We start from the raw sequence: 24032 nt of genomic DNA, 5'->3' as shown, positions 1-24032 counted from the left end.
CTCTCTCAACTCCCTGCTACTTCCTCTTTCTTATTTGTTCTCAACTTTGCTTCTTTCTTTCTTTCTTGCTTGCTTTCTTTCTCTCTTTCTTTCTTTTTATCTTTCTTTCTTTCTTTCTTTCTTTCTTTCTTTCTTTCTTTCTTTCTTTCTTTGTCCCTTCCCTTTTATCTATTTTTTCCTCCATATAGTCCCACCATTATTAAGGTCAATAAATGATGAAAGGCCCTAAACTGTATTATAGTGATGATCAAATTAATCTAAAACTTCAATAAGTAAAAAACTTTTCAACTTTAGGCACTATTCAGGTGCAAATGAGGATCACCATTCAATGTAACAAGAATAATACACTCAATATTAGTAGTGAAGTACAATAAAATTTTAAATTTTTTCAAGAGATATAAAAAAGAAACAGAATAGTAAATTCTGTCAGTAAGATGTATGACTCTGTATGAAATTATAGCACAGTTGATATAAATATTGTCCTCTCTACTCAAGATGAGTCGAAGGAGACTGAGTCTATTTAAAAATATTCTCTCTAAATATTACTTCAATAAGGACAACAACAGTAGACCTGGCAGTGGGGTTGGGAGAAAGCTCAGGAGGCTTTATTATTCTATTCCAAATGGGTGGCCCTGAAAGCATACATAAAAGCAACAATATATAGACTTTGCATGTTATACTCATGTATTTAGGAATATGTATAGTCATAACCATATACACATATATTTATATTCACATACATATATAAATAAATGTTACAATATTTAATAAAATATTATAAATTTGAAAGGGAGCAAAGAGTGGTATATGGAGGTTTAGAATAAGGAATATAAAAGGAAAAATTATGCAATTATATTAACTTCAAAAAGTAAAGAAAATAATATTTAAAAGTTATGTTAATTTGATCTACAAAATATAATTAGTTAAGAATTTTGTTTGGATACATTTATGAGGTTCACTTTTACTTTCTTTAGAATGTAGTATGTGTGTGTGTGTGTGTGTGTGTGTGTGTGTGTTTATGTATATTATTCCTCTGACAGAGCAAAGTAGCATTATAGAATTATTTCCAACTGGGGAAACATAATGTGGTGGTATGAATATGTTTGACCCATGAAGTGACACTATTAGTGGGTGTGGCCTTGTTGGACAAAGTCTGTCTTTGTGGAGGATGGACATGGAGACCCTCCTCTTAGCTATCTGGGAGACATTCTTCTCCTGGCTTCCTTCAGGTCAAAATGTAGTCCTCTTTGCTTCTTCTCCAGCACCTTGTCTTCCTGGATGCTGCCATGCTTTGTGTCATGATGATAATGGACTCTAAAATATCCCCAGCTAAATAATGTCCCAAATAAAAGTTGCGTTTATCATGGGTCTCTTCACAGCATTGGGGTCCCTAAGATATTTTATTTGCAAAGAAAGTATTTACATTTTCAGTATTGAAATTTTGAGTTACATTAAGAATATTCTTTTAAGTAATAAAGTAAATTAAATGTTAAATGGGTAATATGATTTGTGTCAAAATATAAAATACAATGAAACCTGGGGAGTTTCATCCATATAATTTTTTTCTTACTATTTATCAGGATTCATACATGTTAGTTCAAATATCCGCACAGAATTTTACATCAAAATATTTGATGTTAAGATTTCTGTTTCCTAATTTATACTTAGACTAAATATGAATATTATATATTTAACCTCATTGGTTTATTTGTAAAATACTGTCAGAAACATGATCAAACTATTAAAATAAAATATTAAAATTCATTTTTGAATTTGAAGTTGCTGGTATCTACAGTGTGATTAGATGTCCTCATTTTCTATTTTGTATGTTAATTATATTGGCTATTTCAATAGTCTCATACACAAGTATAAGCATTGTTAATTAGTGACCCCCTTTAATAAATGACTTTTACCATTTTAAAGCTTTATTTATTCTATAGATTTCTCATGCTGATAGGAGCTATTTATAGGCACACAGGGTGCCATTTTATTTTCATTAATGTTGTGTGTAATTTAAGGAACATTTAAAGTTCTCTGTTGTGTGTAGTTTATTATAATTAGAGCCATAAAGATGAACTACCTATGTTATAAAATTTTACAGTGGCTTATTTTATTTTTAGAGCAATTTACTATCCATAGCAATTTTGGCCAGAATGTCAGAAGGTCCAGATTTTCTGTACATTCCCTGAACTCCTGTGCTCAGCCTGTACCAATCATCAGTGCATTTGTTTGTACTGAATGAGGCCACAGCTTTACAGTTTAAGATTCCTAATTTTTGTGAAGATCACTTTATATATAATTTACGTTATGGGCTTACAAAGATATAAATGACTTGGATCTATCATTACATTGTGACTCACAATGGCTTCCTAGCCCTAAACATCTTCTGGTTCTTGCTTATTGTTTATTCTTTTCTCTCTTCTAAGCTTCTGGTAATTACTATTATTTTATTTTTCTAATAGTTCTACTACTTTTCCCAAATACCATATACTTGCATTGCTTCCTAGGTGACTTCTCTAATCGATAATATTCATTAACCTTATTTTTTGTGTCTTTAATTGACTTATTAGCTCCTTTCCTTTTTATTGTAATTTTTACTTTAATATAAGCTTAGAAACCAAACAACATTGCTGATAATGATATAGAGAGAAGGGAACTCTTATACACTGCTGGAAGGAATGCAAATTATTTCATTTACTATATAAATACCACCCTGCCTTGACAGCCAGCTGTGCTATGTGGAGGCATTTCTGTAAGTCTCCAAGACTGTTGTCTTGCCTATAGAGGCAAGTACATTGTGTTTGTTCTCTAGCACTCTTTAAAACAATTGCTTTCTAGAAGAAGCTTAGATCCATATCAACAGATTAATGGGTAAGTCAATTGTGGCATCTATTTTCAGTGAAGTATTATTCAGATATAAGAAACAATCACTTTGGTCCTTGGTCTCATTTTAATTGAGAGACCTTTTATTGCTGTTTCTATATTGCTAGTATTATAGATATTTGAAAAGGTTTGTTTTATCTTTGTTTAATTTTAGTGAAACTAAAAATCCACCAATTTATCTAGATTTTTAAAATTTAATTTAGTATAATTTTTAGAACTATATCCATATGATATTCTGAATTTTGTTGATTGTTATAGTGTTGCCTTTTTTATATCTAAGGTTATTTATTTGAGAATTCTTAAGCTTTGGTAAATTTGACTAACGGCTTATCAATTTTATTATTTCAGACATGAATTTTATGTTTATTTCTTATTTATAATTTATTATTATTAATTAATTAATTAATTAACTAACTTTACATCCTGATTACAGCCACTCTCCCAGTCCTCCCACCTCATGCAGCCTCTCCCTTCCTCTCCCGTTCTTCTCTGAGAAGGAGGAGGTCCCCATGAGTATCAGCCCACCTTGGCACATCAAGCCACTGCAGGACTATGTGCATCTTCCCCAGCTGAAGTCAGACAAGGCAGCCAAGTTAGGAGGTGGTATCTATACACAGGGGACAGTGTCAAAGAGCACCTTCCCTCCTATCAGTTGTTGGAGGACTGGCATTAAGAACAAGCTGCATATCTACTGCATATGTGTGAGGTAGGGGGTAGTGGTATGACTCGATCCAGCCCATGCTTGTTCTTTGATTGGCAATTCATTCTTTGGGAGCTTCTAAGGGTCAAGGTTAGTTGGCTCTGTTGATCTTCCAGTGAAGTTTCTATCCCCTCCAGGTTCCTCAATCCTTATCCCAACCTTTTCCCAAGACTCCCCAAGTTCTATTGTTTGGCTGTAGGTCTCTGCATCAGTTTCTGTCAGCTACTGAATGGAACCTCTAAGGGGGCAGTTACACTAGGATCCTGTCTGCAATTATGACTGAGTATCATTAACAGTATTAGGGATTGGAAGAGGTAACTTTTGTTTCACTGGTTATTTCAGTTGGTTTTGTTGTTGTTGCTGTTGTTTGTTTTGTTTTTGATTTTGATTTTTGTTTGTTTGTTGTGCCTATTCCATTCATTCCTGATCCAATCTTAATAATTTCTCCCCATTGTTTTGGGGAGATTCTTTTCTTCTTCTTCTTCTTCTTCTTCTTCTTCTTCTTCTTCTTCTTCTTCTTCTTCTTCTTCTTCTTCTTCTTCTTCTTCTTCTTCTTCTTCTTCTTCTTCTTCTTCTTCTTCTTTTCTTCTTCTTCCCCTAAAAAGTTTAATGGTATATTGTTAGGTCATTCTTCAAGTAACTACTTCTTTCAGAAGAGGTGTGTCCAAGATTCATGAAAGGAGTCAGTTGTAGGAAGGATTGCTTGCCAGTCCTAACCTCTCCCCCAATCCTCCCAACCCCTAACCCCAGATCACCAAATCCCCCATACCCCCAAACCTACCCATCTCTGCTGTGGGACTGGTATTACTTACTGCAAGTTCTATCCCTAGTTTTTCTCTGAGAGTTCACAACCATCTTTAGTGTACATCTTTGCCTGTCCTTCCTGCATACCTACCTGCTACAAGTCTCCACACCTGGAGCTTATCCCGGACACCTCTGTCCCTTCCAGAGGTTCTCAATTTCTGAGGTATAGGCCTGCGTATCTGACTATAGATTTACTGCTAACCTAATTCTATGAAGAAAAACAGAAACTAGAATCTGGTCAAGGGGAAATTATGGGATGAAAGGTTATAAAATATAGATAAAACAAGAATAGATGCTCCCTATTCTTTGGATATACTACATATATATATATATGTAAATATATGTATGTATGTATATATATGTCATGAGTTCCATATGTTAATATATGATAAACCTGGACATATTCCCTATAAGATCAGAGCAATTCTTACCTTAATTGACAAGAAATTCCAGAAACAGTTGACGAGTCATCCCACCAGCACAGCCTTTTTCTTACTATTTATTTTATTTATGTATTTAATCTGTGGTAAGTCAGGGACCATAAAATACTCTTAAAAAATAAAATGCTCACCAAAGAGTTATAAATGAATTCTTTCAGGATTTTAGGACTCCCCCTGGAAAACTGTATGCTACTTAGATAATAAATGTGACACCTGGGCCTGAAACAGATAATTTGCTTCGCAGGAAGAATTCTTTCCCCCTCAGACAAACCATTTTTTATACTTACAACATTCCTGTGACCAAATTAGTTTAAGGATTTCTACAGAGGGACCACTCCTGCTTTGTAAAATTTATGTACTGAGTTATTAAGATAGCCATTCTTCTCATAATAGGACTAGAGGTAAGGATGGTAATGTGGTAACATAGAAGGCATTTAAAAACAGCACATTTCCACTTTTATGTTCTTGGCTATCATAAGAGGTGAATGTGCCATAATTTATTTAAGGCAGTAAAACTAAATCAAATGATGTGCTCGACCTAATTGGAAACTCTAAAGTTGCGGATGAGAGGTTTTGCAAGGTTTTAATCACAAATCATAAAAATATGCTTATGAAATATGAATCTCATTTTATCTGAAGATGTCACCCAATCAAAATATTTAAAGAAATTTTCATTCATCTTGTAGAATTTGCAATGTGGCCATATTCATAATAGGTTATTTTATTTTGCTTTGCTTATAAATATTTGAACAGAATGTATAATGGTTGTAGAAAATTTAAAGATGACTGTTACCTGATTTGTTATATTTATTCCAAATATAACCATTTTGCTGATTGAAATGACTCCTTAGGAATAAATAGGAGATTTTAGTGTGGGATCTTCAGCTCTGTCTCTTTCCCTGAAGAGGAAATCAGAAGCATTCTCCCTGCCCCATTGTTTTTATGATTATTCCCTACTTGGGTGAAATTTGAGATGACGACTTATTTTCGTTCTTTGTGAATCGTAGTAATTGGCTGCAGTGATCATGTCATGTCTTAACCAAGCAGAAATCATTCATTTATGGTTAAGAAATTAGATCAGAAAACTGTTTGAAGTGGAGGGATGATAATATCCTAGGAAAAGAGAATGTAAGTTAGTAAATAAATCAGAAAGTTCAATAACATTCTGAATAAAATAGAACTGACATCTGTACGGGTCAGGTGGTCAGGTAATTTCTCAGTATGTGCCCCAAAGTTCTGTTATAGGATCAAATATTGATAATCTAAGGCTCCTGTCATTATTCTGCATCAAATTCTTATCCAGAGACTGATGTATTACTTGGTGCCTCACACTTATATTAGCTGAACAAACACACTTTGGAGGTTGTGGGTTAATGTGTGTGAAAACATGCTCTCCACCTCCCAAGGGGAATCACGAAGATTCTACATTTTTCTTTATGTCTAATGGCATGGTGTGAGAACTTCTAGTCATTTGTTAAATCATACATAACTCCCAATACTGTGAATTAATAACCCAGTTTTATACATTATCTCCCACGGTTCTATGTACTGTCTACAAACAGTTAACTCTTCCTCACATTTAATTTCTATCCTACAGCAGGGAAGTGAGTACTAAGCTTGGATCATTTGCTGTTTACCATGACTCTATCATGTGACTAAGAACTGTTCAAGGTTTCATTTGAAAAGAGTGGAGGAAGGGTATAAACTAAAACCATATCTAGATGTGCAGACATATTGGTGGAAAGGTGGAACATTTTTCATAATCAAGATTTAGAATTCCTGAATATGTCCGTCCATATGTTATTGGTAAAGCAATTCAGGAAACCCAATTGTCTGTTAAGAATAAGAGGTTGAAACTCTTTTTTTTCTTATGAATTACAAGATGAGTAGCAAATTTAGAATGTAGTTAGTAGAGTCATCTTTGAAGTTCATCGACTCTTATAGCCTAGGAGCATCAAATTCACAAATTATAAAAAAGCCTGATAATACTTCCAAAACTGGAGATGGTATAATTTGGCTAATTTTTTATTGTTTCCTATTTTTTGATACTTTTTTTAATTCTTTGCATATTAGATATCAATCTACTGTCAGACTGGATGGACGATTTATTACTGAACATAATTTGGAAAGGTACAGCAGTGCACTCTCAAATCCCTCAGGAATGTAGGGCTTGCCCCTTGTCTGGAGAAACATGAGTGGGAATGTATTTGACACTCAAGACGTCAAGAATGAGCTGTTACTCAGGAACATGTTCTCGAATTCATCTCTGCCAAACTTGCTAAAGCCCCACTTGTTTGAGATGTGGAATCTCCAGCATTCAAGGAACTTGAATTTTATTTTACCCAGTGCCTTGATCACACGTTCCTCATTCTGCAGCTTCTTGTGGACGAACATGATGACCAAGCCAATGTAAACTCTGGACTCTGTGCCTTGAGGCCTCTCAAAGGCAGCACATATTCCTGGCTGGAGCCTACATTGGGGAAAGTATTGAATCAGAGATTGGATTAACAGCCATAAAATTCTCTCCAAGGTACCATAGGGCAACTCGTATAGGCAACAGGCTTCATACACTACCCAGGAGACTGCTGTTTGCCACCACTGCACACCAGGTCCTTATTGGGAAGAAATTTAGTTATTTTAATTAGTTTTATTTCAGTCTTTGATGCATTTGAAGTCAATTTTTTCATAGGAATACAGACAGGGCTCTAGTTTCATTTGTCTAAATGTAGATATACAGACTTCTTTTTACAATTTGTTGATGATCTTACCTTTTGTCCAACGTTTATTTTCTCTTGGTTGTCAAAAGTCAGATGGATGAAGTTACAAGGGCCTGTATCTCTGTCTTCCAATTATTTCATCGGTCTATGGGTCAGTTTTTACCATAGTAAAATTCTATTTCTATTTTAATAGTCCTATGGTCAAATATCATGCATTTCTCTGGGGCTTCCTTTGGCTATTCCAAGTATTTTATTTCATGTGAGTTTTATTTTTTTTTCTGTGTCTGTGAAAAATATCATTGGGATTTTGATTGGAGTTTCATTTCAATATAAATGTAACATTAAGGTCACAAATGAATATAGCAGCTAATGTTCAGATACAAACTTCTACATATAACCCATATTGCCTGCATAACACCATGCTATAATGGTTATGAATGCAAACTGTCTTGATTTTTATGAGTGGTGTTTATTTCAAACTTCCAAAATTGCACTCTGTTCATAAGAAAAAAGTATTCAGACATTAATTACAATCATTTTATAAAAATGTTATAAGCAATTTGAAAGCACAGATTGTTGGAGGCAAAGCTTTATCATGAGAAATCTATACAAAATTTTATATCTAGCTCAATAGACTTTCAGAAACATAACTTTGTAAAAATCTGTCAATATTATAAAATGTTTATTCAAAAAATCTGTTACTGATAGCATATTTCTGATATATCCTATTTTGCTTCAATATCCTTCCAATGTATCCCAGTAATTCTACATCAGTGTTTTGGAAATGGATGTTATTTCTCCCAGAAGACATTTGTCAATATCTGGTGGCTTTCATGTTTGTCAAACCTTGAGGGACAATGCCTTCTGATTTTTCTTACTGGGGCCCAGGGTGTTGCAAATAACTTACAAAGCACAAAACTGTCCATTATTCTCAACACAATGAAGAATTATGTGGATTGACATGCTCTGAATGCCAATGTTTTTTGTTGAAAACACACCACACCAGACACACACACACACACACACACACACACACACACACACACACCTTAAAATAAAAAGACATTCAGTCATTGCAAGACAAGGAAAAGAACATTTTAAGTAAAAACATACACAGCATATTTCCTTGTGTTTATGGTTTCATGTAAAACTAGCAATTATTTCTTTTAGCAGAAGAAAGTGACAGAGGCCTAACATTAGCTAGAGTAAATGCTTATGGTGTGTATAATTTCTTGTGTGAGATTTGCACATGAGTGGCAATCAGTTTGTTTTTCAATAACTCATGTTTGGCTTCATTTTTCTAGAACAAAGTTTATTCAATTGGGAGCAATTTTTCTAGGTCTTTACTAAATCTCTGAGTAGCTTGTTTTGCATCAAAATTGAAGACAAGAAACAACTTATAAAACAACTTATATTAACACAAAGCCCTTTGAAGCAAAAGAAATTGTGGTTGAGTGAACACTTCTGTGAAAAAAAAATACGTGTGCTTTTCATCTTGAAAAACTCCCAAGGTTTAACAAAACCAAAACATTCTCAAAAACTAATGAATAAGCAAACAAGAAAAAATAATATAAAAGTCTGTTAATGGGAGAACATAGACACAGACACACAGACAGACACACAGACAAAGACACACAGACACACAGACACCGACACACACACGCACGCACGCACGCACGCACACACACACACACACACACACACACACACACACACACACAGTAGGAAAGTAGCCCATAAAGGGAACTACTTAGCTGTCACACTCAGATGACATATTTGAATATCACACGTCACATCTTCCACAGAGGTCTAATGACAAATTTCTATAGCTATCAGTTCAATGTGATCACACTGTGTCATGATACTCTGTAAATGATTATACATTAGACTGAGGATAAATCTTACCAATATATTCTCCTTTAAAACAGACTTTGTTTTGGAGAATAAAAAAAACACTGAAAGGTTTTGTTAGGTGTCATAAGATACCCAAGAGAATCAACCAAGATGAGGGAGCAAGAGCATCTGTGTTCAGCCACTCATATTCTTTATGTTCTTTTTGTATGTATACATATACAGGTACATGTATACATGTACATGTATACACACATACACACATAAATGTATATATATGTATATACATATGCATATACATATATAAACAGTACACACATAAAACATCCCTCTCAAATGCTGTGTATTATTTTTTTCAATTTTGTTACCCTGAATTCTAGATCATCAGTTTTCTAAAAACCGATGGTAAAGCCAAAGTGGTAAAGCCAGAACCATTGGGCAAGTCTACCTTTGCTCCGTCTATTATAAGTTTGCTTGGGTTTAGTATCTGTCAGGCTTTATGGGAGACTTGAACACACAACTGCCCTATCCTCTTCATGCTTTAAATGAAAGTTATTCAGTATTTTGAAGCAGGAACATGTAATAAGTGTGCTACACTCTGCACATTGAATTTGAATATTTAAATATATTTTATTTTATTCTTAATTGTGTGTATGCATGTATGTATGTATGTGTACATATATCTCTATAGGCTTGTGTGCACACGAGATCATTTCCATAGGAATTGAGATGAGGATATCAAATACTCTGAAACTTGAGTTGAGGTGGGTTGAAAGGTACCAACATAGATGTTGGAACCATAGCTTTTTTTTCATTTTAAGGTCGATACATACTCTTAACCACTGAGGCATCTTTGTGGCCCTGATATTTTAGATTATCTTTGAAGTAATTTAATTTTATTTCTAAGTTTTCCAAGAATTCTATCATGCAGTAATTGTTTTTAAGGAGAGATATTTTTCAAAGAATTTTAAAACATCAATGTTTATTTAATTATCCTAGGGCACTATTCTCTCTTAATCTAATGTTATATAATTTAGAACAGAACCTATTAGTACAAACTGCCATTATTTGTCCCTCTTAATATAACCTTATTTAGGCACAGATCAAGAGTGACAAATATGGCCTCTAGGGATTGTTCTTGTCTTTCATTTGAATTGTGTCAGTAGCACAAAAGATGGTGGCGAGCAGTTATCATAAGAAAACAACTTTAAAATGAAATTTAACTTGGAAATGAGATGCTATTCTAATAATATATAATAATTGTGATTATTACCATAATTGAAATTAAAATTTTGACATTTTGTATAACAATAAACAAATGATCAACTCAGTCTCAGAGAATTTCTCTTTACCATGAAGGAAATTCAGAGGCATGAGGCTGCAGAGTATTCAGAATAAGTAGCAATGGAATTGTGTTCAGTGTTCATCTCTCAGCAGGATATTCATATTGCCTGTGCTTAGACTCGAGGGAGGGCAGCAACAGAATAGGAAGGTAGGATGGAAGGCGTAGAAGACAGGGGACGATCTGTGAAGTGCTATCATGTTGCCATGATGCAATCATGATCTCATGATGGAGACATCCAGTAGGTCTGCACATGGGTACTGTCAACAGTCATATTGTTAGTCGGCAAGAATTTACCTTTCCATGTGGAAATATGAGCTAATTATAGTTTCCATGTGAGGGAGTGATAGTATTTTTCAGTATGAACTGGAAACACAACTGAAATCCCTATATTCAAAAAACACCCCAAAACCAAATCAAAACAATAAAATAAATAAAACCACCACCACCAAACAACAACGAAAATCAGTAGTACCTAACCCATTGTGACACATAGGCTCCTGGTTAAAACTTTGGTTACAAAAATAGAAAAGGATATGGATGTGGAAGGAGGGCCTGGGAGGGGAGGTAAAAGAATTGGGAGGAAAAGAAAATAAGACTCCGTGAGTGTGAGAAGCAATCAGCATGCAGTGTGTGTGTGTGTGTGTGTGTGTGTGTGTGTGTGTGTGTGTGTGTGTGTAGAACAAAGTAATAAAAGAAAAAATATTTCTTGTTTGTTCTTTAAGTAATCTATGAGTTTTTAAGCTTTTTATTTAAGTGACTGAATCAGGTTGTATGCCCAGGAAAGACTGCAACTACATCATGATAGGTTTTATTTCTTATACCATGTTATCTTTCTAAAATGAGTCTATTAATTGCAGCTGCAGAATTATTTTTATTCATGATTGATGACACTATAGATGAAATTATCTCCAAGGCTTTAAAATCAAACTTATATGAGGTTCATTTGGATTTGCCTTTTAAAATTTTGTTAGTTTGCATTGGTCCAATTTTATGTTGTTCAGTTACATTTACTAAATACATAATAAATATATTATATGTTTCCCCATATTAAATATTTAAACATTAACCAGGATTTAATTAGGTGTGCATTTTCTCAATCTCCCAATTGCATTTTGATGAACTCCTTGGTTATTCAATTAACGTGTGAATGATTTGCATAAAGTCTATTTATACTCTATGGGCTATTGCACAATCACTTGATATTTTCCCTGTTATATTAATGGATCCATTTACTATTGTACTAGTGGGAAATGAAGTCCTATAATTGGAATCTAGTAAGATACTTTACAGCTTATTAGCTTAGGGGTAATTATCTGCATGTTATATTGCACATTGAATTGCAATTGAAAGTAGCTCATTATAATATTTAAGAGAAGTAGCAACAAAGATAATTAAATTGTTACAGTTACCCCTGACTTCCAATGAAAATGAATACATGCATTGAAACACTTTTCTTTAACTTATAAACAATGTGTTCCTTTTTGATAACTATTCTTTTTCTCTTGTTCTTTTTATTTTTACTTTTTAAAATTTGCTGCTTGCCATTACAGGAAGTAGAGGTTCGTATACTATTTCTATGTTTCATATATTATTTTATATAATGTGAATCCATGTGTGTAATTGATCACATATACCTAAATCATGTCATTTTTCTCCCTTAGGATGATTATTTCCGCACTTGGAATCCAGGAAAACCATTTGATCAAGGTAAAAATCTAATTGTTTTAATATAAACATACTTAAATATTCATAATTGCAACACTTTATAAATACTATTTATTGCCTAGTTTAAGTTAAAATGCTAAACACATAAATATATACGCAGTAACTATGTTATTTTAAAACGATAAAGTTAGAGTGAAGCTAATTATGTGTACAATTATGTCAGAATGGTGTTTATTTTTGAAACATGGTTTAGATTACTTTTTTGAGATTTTAAACTTTATTTTATTTTTATTTATTTTTATTAATGGTGACAAGGTACTTCATCTACTTTTCAGTGTTACCAATGTGGTAGTAGATTTATTTCTGCAAATTTTCCAAAGACATATCTTTGCTCTCTTCACTTTGACTGATTAAAATATTTCTTTTTTCTTCTGGTTTTGTGTTTTTATTGGGGTTTATCATGGGCAAGAGCTGCCAGCATAAAGTATGCCTGTCCAACCAACAGGTTTCATTCTAATCCTCCTCCTGCTCCTTTAGGGACTTGTTCTTTTTCTTTGTGCTGCTCTTTGATTAAACCATTTCATTTAAAATGAAACACTCTTGGTGCTTCCACGAACACACTTGGTGCTTCCATGAACACACTTGGTGCTTACGTTCAACTAAGGCCTTAGACAGACCTTAAAGAAAATGCTAGGTGCTAAATACTATTCTCTACCTCACAACTCAGAGCTTGCTTCTTACTAGCTCACCTGAAGCAGGAAAGCTGTACAGACGAGAGCAAACAGTTGCCATGATAACGAGATTTTCCATCTCATCACAACGTAAGAGCTTTACTCACTAGATCCTGTTGTATGAGATCCAGAATTCTATTTTAAATTTTTCAAGCAAGAATTCTATGCTTGAGAGAATACTCTTCTCTGCATAGCTACCATCTGTTGAAAGAGTATTGCTTCGGGATCTGTCATTTTCCTAGCGGTATAATGAAATACTTATATCAGCTATGGAGAAAATAAAAGCTGGTTATGGGGAGGTTCCTGGAGGTTCAAGTCAAAGTGAGAGTTGCCCCTTGGGGGGGTACCTGGGAAGAGATAACATTAGGGAACATCGTATTTATATCACAAGGAAGGACGTTGAGAAGAAGATGGAGGGTTCAGTGTTCCCAGGCCTTCTCTCAATGAGTTCCCGTCAAGGAACTGCAAGTCTCCACATGTTAAGGGTCTATTGCTTCAGTTTTCCTTGATTGGAAGACAATCCTTTAATGCTCAGATCTGTAGGGGGATATTTAGTATCTAAACTATGAACTTATATCTAGAAATATGTGTATGTTAGTTTAATAAATCTGTAGACCTGGATGTGAACCATCTTCACGACAATGTGAATTTGACATGAGAAGAGGGCATTTGCACCCAGTAATACTTGAAATTAGGACTTCATTATCTCCCTCACATTGTATTACCATAATACCCCTGATGTTATTTATTGAGTTTTCATATTAGAACTTAAATAATTTATTTTTCTCTTGATTTATCAATAAAACATGCCAATCTGCTAATAAAAATGCAATGAAAACATGTCAAGCAGAATGAAATGCATTTATATTTTTTTCTTGGAAAATAAATTTTTATGATGGAATTATAAACCTTGACAACTGGAAATTATTTGTAAACACTTAAACTTGGCATTCTTGGTAAGTGCTGTTATAATAACGATCCTTTAGGGCTCCTGGGTGGGGTGTGGGGAGTGTGTTGAATTATGACTATTTTTTACTTGTATAAAACTGAGGTTACTACAAGCAAATATAGTACAAGAATGATTTAGTTTTCAATGACAAGTATTATACTAATACCTTCTTAAATATAAATCATAGATGTTATATTTATTAATGATTTTATGGCATAATGATAAAATTTATGAAATGTTTCTAATATAATTATTATTTATAAATAAAAATATATTAGTTTATTCAAGCATTACAATAACTCTTCAGAGTTTGAGAAGGATATTGAAGAACCGAGGTAGTCAATTTCTTACCCATGTGATGATCCTTCAGAAAGGAAGAATAAGGATTTAAGTTTGAGAATTCTCACTGCCGATACCACTGCCCTAACTTCTGTGTGCTATTGAAAATCATAGATTAAAAATAAAATGTAATCACTGGATTGGTGTTGATAAAATTTTGTTAGAATATAGAGTTCTGATGACAGACTTCAGGGGTATTCAGTGTAATGTTTGTTTCTATGTGTGCATGCATGTAGCATACACTGAGCAATCTTCTCTTTTCCGACAAAGTGTTATTTTTGAAATAAATATAAAAAATGTTACTACTTTCTATACCCAAGGCCTGCTGTATTTTCTATACTATCAGCTCAAAAATGTTGACAGAGCCTACATCATTAACATTTAAAAACACATAAATGTTATATCTAGTTCAGAATCATATTATACTGAAATGTATATATGGCCCATTTGTGAACCACCCTGGGCAAAAAAAAACAAATTAATCATCCATGAGAAATAAATAAGACAGAATTAAGATTTATCATTTCTAATGCATTTCTTATTCCTCAGTTTCTTCAATGGGGACCCATTTTTAAAAGCTAATTGCTCCATTGAACACCAGATAAAGTTGAACAAGTCTTATGGATGCTTATCTTTAGTATATTTATGGATAGCTATAAAATATAAGTAGATTTCTCTTATGTTTTAAATATGCGTTATATGTTTTGTTGAAAGAATGAAGAACACATTGTGTTATTACATTTTTATTGGCTGCCATTTCGCCTTTCTGGTGAAATACTTTTAGTATTTGATATTACTTCCATTTTCCTATAGTATTTCAAAAATTTTTCTGTGTGCATGAATAAAATATATGAAAAACTAGTTTTGTTGATATATAAAACATATATATTTATTTGTATATAATGTTTATATATATGCACAAATATGTGTTCCTGGTAACTAGTTTTTTGTTTGTACCTATCTCATGTTTTACCGTTTTCACTGTAAAAATTTTAAAACTCTCATTTAAGATTCTTTTTATTCATCATGTCATCTCTGCTTTTCTGTTATCTACTAAAATGAATAGAATGTTTGAAAATTATAATAGTTTTGTGTTTTTAAGTAAAACTAATTTGATGTTTGTAACTCTGCTACAAAATGAAGTAAAGTACACAAACGCCAAAAATAAATTGCTTTGCATTTCTCCATGGTGAGTCCTCTGTGCTATTACTTCCATTCGTTAGTGTGGTTAATCATGAGCTGACACAACTGAAATCAACTGAAAAATAGTTTTAATGAGGACATGCATCTTCTGGAATAAGGCATCGACATTTCGTACTTTATTTATTGTGAAAAATTAAGGAGAAATTCACAAGTTAACATAGAGTGGTGGCAGAATCCAGGCTTAAAATAGTTTATTGGTGCTCTGAATATATTCACAGCAGGATTTAACGACAACCTGCATGTCTTCCTCGTAACCTGCCTTACCTGTGAAGTCACTGGAATTTTCAACAATATTTCCTGAGGGTGTGCAGACAATCTGTTTTATCTAAAAGACTATATCTAGATACATTATCTTTACTTAAAAGCATGTCACACACACACGCACACACTCACACAGAGAGAGAGAGAGAGAGAGAGAGACAGAGACAGAGACACAGAGAGACAGAGACAGAGACAGAGACAAAGAGAGATACTGGATAAGAGAGAGGGGGAGAGAGAGAGAGAGAGAGAGAGAGAGAGAGAGAGAGAGAGAGAGAGTAATGAAAGATATAGAAAGGAAGTATGCTCCTAGTATTGCCCGAGTTTTTCTATTATATGTATTAGTTACTTTTCTATTGGCTATTATAAAACACCTTAGGAATCTCACTAAAAAATGCAGGATTTATTTTGAGTTACCGTTTGAAAGTGTAGTCCATCATTGCAGGGACAGCATGGCAATATGTATGCCTAGGAGAAAGACAGCTCTGAGAGCTGAGGCTCAGTTCTAATCTATTTTGTTTTCTCATGGTTCCAAACCCATGAATTACTGACTACCAAATTCAGAATGGGTCCTTTCACCTTAATTATTCCTATTTAAAAATTAGTATTGTTTGATCGAAAGGTTTGTCTTCTAAGTCTGTCTAGATTCTATCACACTGATAACTATTAGTCATCATACCACAGCAGCTTGGGTTTCCTTCCCTTTGAAGTTACTTGGGAGAGGATTGTTTTTAACTGATTGATAACTGGAATCTAGATATAAACATGTCCATTTTTTTGAACTATCATTTTCATATGTTAGCTATGTTTCCCCATTTTTCGTGTATATAGGGATGCAATTTGGGACAAGACATATAACGGTAGATATCATAAACGTTCTGTTTTTGTAACAATTTGTAGTTGCGATGACCTCCAATATGGAGGAAATACTGAATCTTCTGTGTGGAGGTAAAAGACCTATTGCATTATTAAACTGTATTTGACTTATTGGATTATAAAGACAACATATTGAAGAGGCTATTTCTAAACTTAAGATGCTGAGAACCGCTGAAGACAGTTGAGGGATGGTTACCTATGGCACTGGATGGGCCATGTTCTAGGATTATAAGGAGGACAGATGACAATAGTGCATCCTCCATTTCAAAAAACATTCACACACTTAGCTGTGTGCTTACCCGTCATCTCTCTTTGCCTTCTCTCTTCTCAGGATTTCCTGATTCTCAGTAGTTTCATTTTCTTGCACCGCATTTTCCAAGGTACATCCATCACACATAGATTTGATCCCTAATTATCAATATCTGGTTGTGAAGCACATGATGGGAGAATGTCCATCGGGAGCAGTGTGCTCATCAATAAACATAACTATTCATCTGTGTATAAATTTCTTAAATCAAAGAAGTTAGTTTTTGGAGCAAGTAGGCCCCAAGGTTTGTTTTCTCTTTCTTTAAATACAGTGATGTATGTGAAACATGCATTCTGTGGACTGGACTGGGTATATTCAAATACTTTGAATGTAATTTGTTTACATGAGGGTTATTTGTTTCCTATTCTCAATTTGGGCATTTCCTATTAATATTCTGGAACAATGGTTTGTCTGATCAGTTTTTCACAATAGAGGCATGGTGTGCCACAATGGGACTTTGTGTAAAAGCTTGGAGTCTTTTGGTTCTGTTTTAACAGAAAAACCAATGGTCTGTTAAAATTCATTGAGTGAAACATACAAAGTTGACTGCATTCTTTTATAAATTGTTTTCTATTATTTAAAGCATGAATCTGAGCCACTGTGTGATGTGAATAATTATCTGTTCATTTCACGTGGTTGATTTAAGATTTTTTAGTCATCTTGAACAAAATAATTTTTAGATGCTAACAACTATAGAAATTCATATCCTTTGTTGATTTCTTCTTTTACCAATGTCAACAACCTTGTTTCATAGAAGCCTTTCAAACTCTTAAGGTAAACTATTCAGAAATTATATTCAGCTGAGGTACCGGTATTTTATGCTAATTTATTCTGTGTCATATTTAGAAAATTGAGAGATGGCTTCTAATTGAAATGATAATTTTGTTTCTTTATTTGGTTCTGTTTCCTTTGTTTTGCATCAAATCTAAAAATTGTCTTATCGACTTTTTTTTATAGTTTTAACCTACATGTAATTGTGTATGATCTCCAAAATGTAACAAATTTATAATACACATCTGGGTTTAGGTCATACATTTAAATTGAAATTAATCATACTTCATTTGCTTTATAGGGCACTGTCCCGCACAGGTGTGCAAGAAGCGAAATTATGTCTACTTCTTTCCCAGAAATTTATGGATTAGGAGAGTTTGAATCAGATTTATGGAGCATGGGGTTGGTCAAACTTGCACTGAATGTATGTGGTGATTTTAGAAGAAAATGTCTTATTAAAAATGTTATTATTCAAGCCTGGGGATTTCTCACTGTGGCTATAAAGCTATACTTTATTAGAAACTTCAGTAGACAAAGAAATGATTCTATGCCATATATGTATATGAAAATCAATGGACTCATTTTAAAACTATATTGATCTGGTTTCTAAATATTTTAGGTGCATTTCTCTTGTATATTGTATGTATCCATACAGTCTGGAGGCATAATTAGGAGGCACCATTGGCTAACCTTTTTTTTTTAGATTTCTTTTTTTTTTTCTGGAGCTGGGGACCGAACCCAGGGCCTTGCGCATGCTAGGCAAGCAGTCTACCACTGAGCTAAATCCCCAACCCCTTGGCTAACCTTTTTAACCAGTAAACTATGTACACAGTTGTAAAGTAGGAAGCAATAGAATAATATACTTGACTCCAACTTTTAGCTTTCCCATGTGTCTGTACCCTTACACACACACATACACACGCACACACACACACACACACACACACACACAGGCACGCACGCACAGGTACACATGTAGACACAGAAGAATATACAGACATGCATAAATCATGCATACATTTACATAAAAAGGATGTGAAATATGTTTAGTGATAGTAGATAAAAATTTGAACACCATGTACACACATGAACATATTTAGAGTAGCTCTACTGTAGAAAATGTCAGCATGTATACCAAGTTTGGAAACATTGTTACAATTCTATCTTTAAGTATGTAGCATTTTGTATGTTGGGGTAAACTATCTGGACTTGGAAATAAACAGAGTATATGACAAAATGAATGTTTTAGTGATATGGAATCTTCCTCTAAAATAGTCCTGTATGTTTTCCATTGACGAACCTTAGAATCACAATTCTAACTCTGCCAACACATATGTTATTGGGATGTGTAAATACTGGAGTGGGGCTAGCAAGATGGCTCATAGGTAAAGGCGCTTGCTATACAAACCTTTGTTCAAATGCAGAACCCAAGGGAGAAAGCTGAATGTTGTGTCTTTCATTGTCTACCAAGTCCAGCATCCCTACCTTAAGAAGGTAGCAGAGGTAGGAGGCATAGCCAAAAGTTAACGTTGATGGGAAACAATAGAAATTACTACAGCAACTTGCCTCAGAATGAAAGTGGAAAGAGAACCTGTAGCTGCTGCCTTTTTCAACCCCACCCCATTTCCCAGATAAGGGAACTCAACTACCAGGCCTTTTTATTTATCAATAAATGGCTAGGTCATAAGCTAGGTTGGTTCCTGTACTACTCAACTTATTATCCCATTTTTCTAATCTGAGTTCAGCTATATGGCTGTCTTCTTAGTTTCATACAACTGACCTCCTCAGAATTAACATCCCAAATCTATTCCCATATCTGACTAGCTTCCAGAGTTCCTCACCCTCTCTGCCAGATGTCTCACTTTATAATCCTGCCGCAGATCATTGGACACCAGATTTTTATTGACAGGTGATTCTTCTACTCTGCCCACAAGAGATTCTCTTTACAAGAACAAGCTCATGCAAAACTGACTTTTTAATTTTACCTGATGCCTTGTTGGCATGCATGCCCTAGGATGTATACACACAGTGACACACAGACACACACAGAGAGAGGCAGAGAGACAGGGAGAGACAGAGAGAGACAGAGAGACAGAAAGAGATGCTCCATGGTAAATTGCTTCAGGGTTTTTAAAAGCCCTATTTAAAATGCTGCCACTGTTGACATTCTAGTATACACTAGTATAATGTTCAGGATGATGGTGATGTCATAAGAGCACACCATTATGACATATGTATCCTGGCAGCAGCTGCAACTAAATTAAATCACAGTAGGAAATAATGGGCAGCCCTGCTGAGCGTGTCAGCTAAGCATGAACAATAACAAAATAAAGTCATTATTTGTAATTGAAGAATTCATATGTTTGCATGTAGTTCTCAATGAAAACTAAGGGGAATAAATCTAAATCAACTCAAAATATAATATAACTAGCCTCTTAGAATCTTCAGAAATAATAATGAAAATAGGGCCCTTGTCTGCATTTTCTAGTAGCTTCTTAAAATATAGATTAGAATTTCTAAACTGGCACACAGAAACAAGTTACCATAAAATTTTCATTTAAGGTGAGCTTCGGTCTTTTGTCTTTTTGGTTTTCTGTGATAAAGAAGTGGATGCAGCCTAGATGCATCAATTGTAACAGGGTTCAGTATGTTCTTCCTGGGCTTTCGTCTTTTAAGCAGGCTGGTATGCTTACAAAGGCTCAGCTCTGAGCCCACAGTCTCTGTTCAGGGCCTATAAAGGCATCTTGCATGATTTTAATATTTGTACAAGCCTATTAAGCAAGTCACAGAAAAGAACACTAATAGTAATAGTGTAGTGTGTGAAACCAATTAACTTCGAGCCTCATCCTTTTTGACAGGGCAGCCTCCAAACTCGATCATTTTCTCTATTCCCTTTCTGACCAATGGATGCTAATATCCCACATGCTGTGCCCAACAATATTACAGTCCTCACGCTGTGCCTTGAGATCTAAATTATAACATCTTCATATTAATTACATTAATCCAATTAAATGATAAATTTTGCATTAATGAGTTAAAGCATGTGTGAAAATGGGACTCTTATCTTTGTTTTACATAATTACCCTTGTGCCCCAAAATGTAAATGGCCTGAAAACCTTTCTGTTATTTAATAAAGTGTTCAGTTTGGCTGTCTCTGGTTTTAACTTTGGACAGCTTTTCAGCTCCTTCCTCCTGTTTGTTCAGGTTCTCTGCTAATTCATTGGAACCACTCAGTAGTTGTTCTTTCAAAATTTAAATTTAAACAAATGTGAGTATTATATCACAAAAGAAAACTAAGTATAACACAGCATAAACACTACAGATTTGGGGCTAATTAGAGGAATTCTAGATATATCAGATGTTCACAAGGCTATCTGACCGTCTACCTCTTATAGTTTCAAAAATATTAGCAGCAAGTATCTGGCTAAATCCAAGTCAAATATTGACTTTATTTTGCATGGAGAAGATAAACAACTTATTCATCTTTTAGTTTATAATCTCCATCATTTTAGAAAGTCAGGGCAAGAACTCAGAATAGAAATCTGGAATCAAGAATTGATGCCAAGGCCATAGTAACATGCTTCTTACTGGCTTGTTCTTTTGAGCTTACTCAGCCTTCTTTCTGATAGTGGCTAGGGTCATCAGCCAAGGGGTGATACTGCCCATATAGGGCCTGGCCATCCCACATTGGTCACCAATCAAGAAAATGCACTGAAGGCTGGCTCACGAGCCAATCTGATGGTATCATTTTTCTAGTGAGGGTTCTCTTCCAAAATGATTCTAAATTGGGTGAGACTGATGTAACACTAGCGAGTAAAATTGAACTGTCATCTCGACAAAAATGAATAATGCCATGAAACCATAAACCTTCTTTTCTTGTTCATCACAAGATCTTTTACTAATATTAATATCCTAATATTAAATATTCCCAAATCTAAAAATTTCAGTCTTTCAAATTTAAGCAATTTAAAAGTTCAGCCTTTTTAAACACTTAAAATTTTCTTTTGAAGTTCAAATATTTCAAAAATATTGTTTTATAATTAAGCACCCTAATTCAAATTATTGGAATTATGTTATTCAGTTCTTTTCTTATTATGACAAAATATCTGAAGAGGATAAAAGCTTAATAATGAAAGGTTAATTGTGACCTCACTTTCAGTGCATGAACTGGTATATCATAGAGGATGTACATTTTAAGGAAAGAAAATTTGCTCATCTCCTGGTATGTGTATGCATGTGTGGGCATGTTCCATGGACAGGATATTCCCATGAAAAGAACAGCCCTGTGCTGTACTTTCTTCAGTCAAAGCTCACTTCCTATATACAAATGTTCTCTTCAGTTATAACATTATCAATTGGTTGATTCATGATGAAGAACTGCAGGACTTTCATGAGTTATTGTAATTTGCATAATACATGGAAACTTCTATAAAGTTTGAAGCCTTTAGTCTTCTGCTAGGGCAATCTCTCAGCTAGCTCTTATAAACATATCCTGGATTTTCAACTATTCCATACATGGATCAGTCTACCACATCTCTACTCTTTGCCTGGAAGTCCTGCCACAGTACACCGTGCCCTAGGTCCACTGTCAGCTCTTTATTATACAAAAATCATAGTTTAGTATGACCCAATCAGCAGCAAGACAATGCCCCATCCATCTCTTAGAATTGCTTTTAAGCCATGAGAGCGACTTGACCTTTATCTAATGTTCTGTGAGGAAGGAAAAGAATTCACATATAGAAAAGTGGGTATGGGCCATAGGAATGACAGTACCAAACTCTTGCCAGCACTTAGGTCTGTGCTGGTACAGAATTAACAATTGAAAATGCAAGGACATATTTCAAATGATATAAGGGAAGGTCACCCCAAAATGAAAAAAAAAATACCTGCAAGGTCTGGTGACCTTTCAACCTAAGGACTAGTTGGGAAAGTACATGATCCTCATGATCAGCATATGTTTCTTCATAGAGGACATTTCATTTCCTACCCAAGGCATAGAAGAATAGAAATGCAATGATAAGAGAAGACGCAGATCCCCAAAGGAAAATGAAGACTCTGAGAAAAGAAAGAAGACGTTTCCAGATGAATAAGCTCCACATCTGTACATGTTCTTCCTTCTCCACCTTTTCATAAAAAGTGCATCAGGCCTAATTCTTTCAATTACTAATTTTTTTTTGTCTCTCTGCCTTTTCATTGATTATTATGGTTGGTGATGATGGATGATTATTTTGTTATTTGGTTGAGCTCAACTCTGTGATCCACTCTTGTTGGGCACACATCTTCAGACTAAACAATTTTTGCATGAATAAAATAAATCTTGATATTTTATGATACTTTCATTTTATATTATATAGTTTCTCTAATAAAGGAATCATCTATAAATTTTAAAATTAATAATTTACTATATTCTTCATGTACTGTCAACATGCCTACTGTGACTTTTATAATATATATTGTTAAATTATTTTTAAAGTTAAGGCTCAGGAAACATTTGAAAGATTGCAGGAGTCAGATGATTAGATTGTGTCTAAGGAATGTCAGAAGCGACCAACTTGAAGTCTCACCAACAACCCTCATAAGCAGGAACTGAAGAAAAAATATTTTTTTTTCTGAAGGGAAATACAGAATTAGTGGATCTGGGGGAGAGAAGAGAAAGGGGGTACTGGAGGAAGTGAGTCCTCTGCTGTGTGTGTGTTGGAGGTTTCACCTCAGCTGGTATATGTCACCTTGTTGGTGATCCAGTGTCTAAGAGTTCTCAGGGGTTCAGGTTAACTGAGACTGCTGGTCCTCCTACAGGGTTGCCCTCCTCCTTACCTATCTCCAGCTTTTCCTACAGTTTTATTGTAGTAAATGAGTGTTGTTGCACATAATGTTTGAATTCTGCATTCCACAATACATAAGCTAGGTACAAGCAACTCATTTGAAAAATTGCTTATTTGAATTTTTTGTTACTTAATGATGACAATTTGGATGTTTCATGTTAACTTGACACAAGCTAGAGTTATCTGAAAGAACAGAATTTCAACTGAGAAATAAGAATGCCTTCGTAAGATCAAACTATTCTGCTATACTCATACATCAGTGCCTAGTCATTCACCATCACGGAGGCTTCCATCAACAACTGATAACAGTTTCAAAGACCCAAACAAATTATTAACTAGAGCTCACAGAACCCTACAGAAGAGGGAGAGGA

The 24032-nt window shown here is 34.4% G+C and overlaps 1 protein-coding gene and 1 non-coding gene across 5 annotated transcripts in view; one reads left to right on the top strand and one right to left on the bottom strand.

Moving 5' to 3' along the window:
- Window positions 1-24032, top strand: part of Spock3 (SPARC (osteonectin), cwcv and kazal like domains proteoglycan 3) — a 383461-nt gene that overhangs the window by 133730 nt on the left and 225699 nt on the right. For 3 of the 4 annotated variants that reach the window (XM_032918962.1, XM_032918964.1, XM_032918965.1), the window contains exons 3-4: window positions 12291-12299; window positions 12402-12447. In XM_032918962.1, the coding sequence (XP_032774853.1) occupies window positions 12291-12299; window positions 12402-12447 (55 nt within the window). The remainder of the gene's footprint in view (window positions 1-12290; window positions 12300-12401; window positions 12448-24032) is intronic. The other variant, XM_032918963.1, reaches the window with a different exon arrangement.
- LOC116915183 lies at window positions 7345-7478 on the bottom strand. Its single transcript, XR_004389842.1, has one exon. It is a non-coding gene; the product is annotated as a small nucleolar RNA SNORA70 (small nucleolar RNA).

The sequence above is a fragment of the Rattus rattus genome, chromosome 13 (genome assembly GCF_011064425.1).
Source record: "Rattus rattus isolate New Zealand chromosome 13, Rrattus_CSIRO_v1, whole genome shotgun sequence".
In the NCBI taxonomy this organism is placed as follows: Eukaryota; Metazoa; Chordata; class Mammalia; order Rodentia; family Muridae; genus Rattus; species Rattus rattus.
The sequence above is the reverse complement of the archived record's forward strand: the minus strand, read 5'-3'. Positions and strand labels throughout refer to the sequence as shown.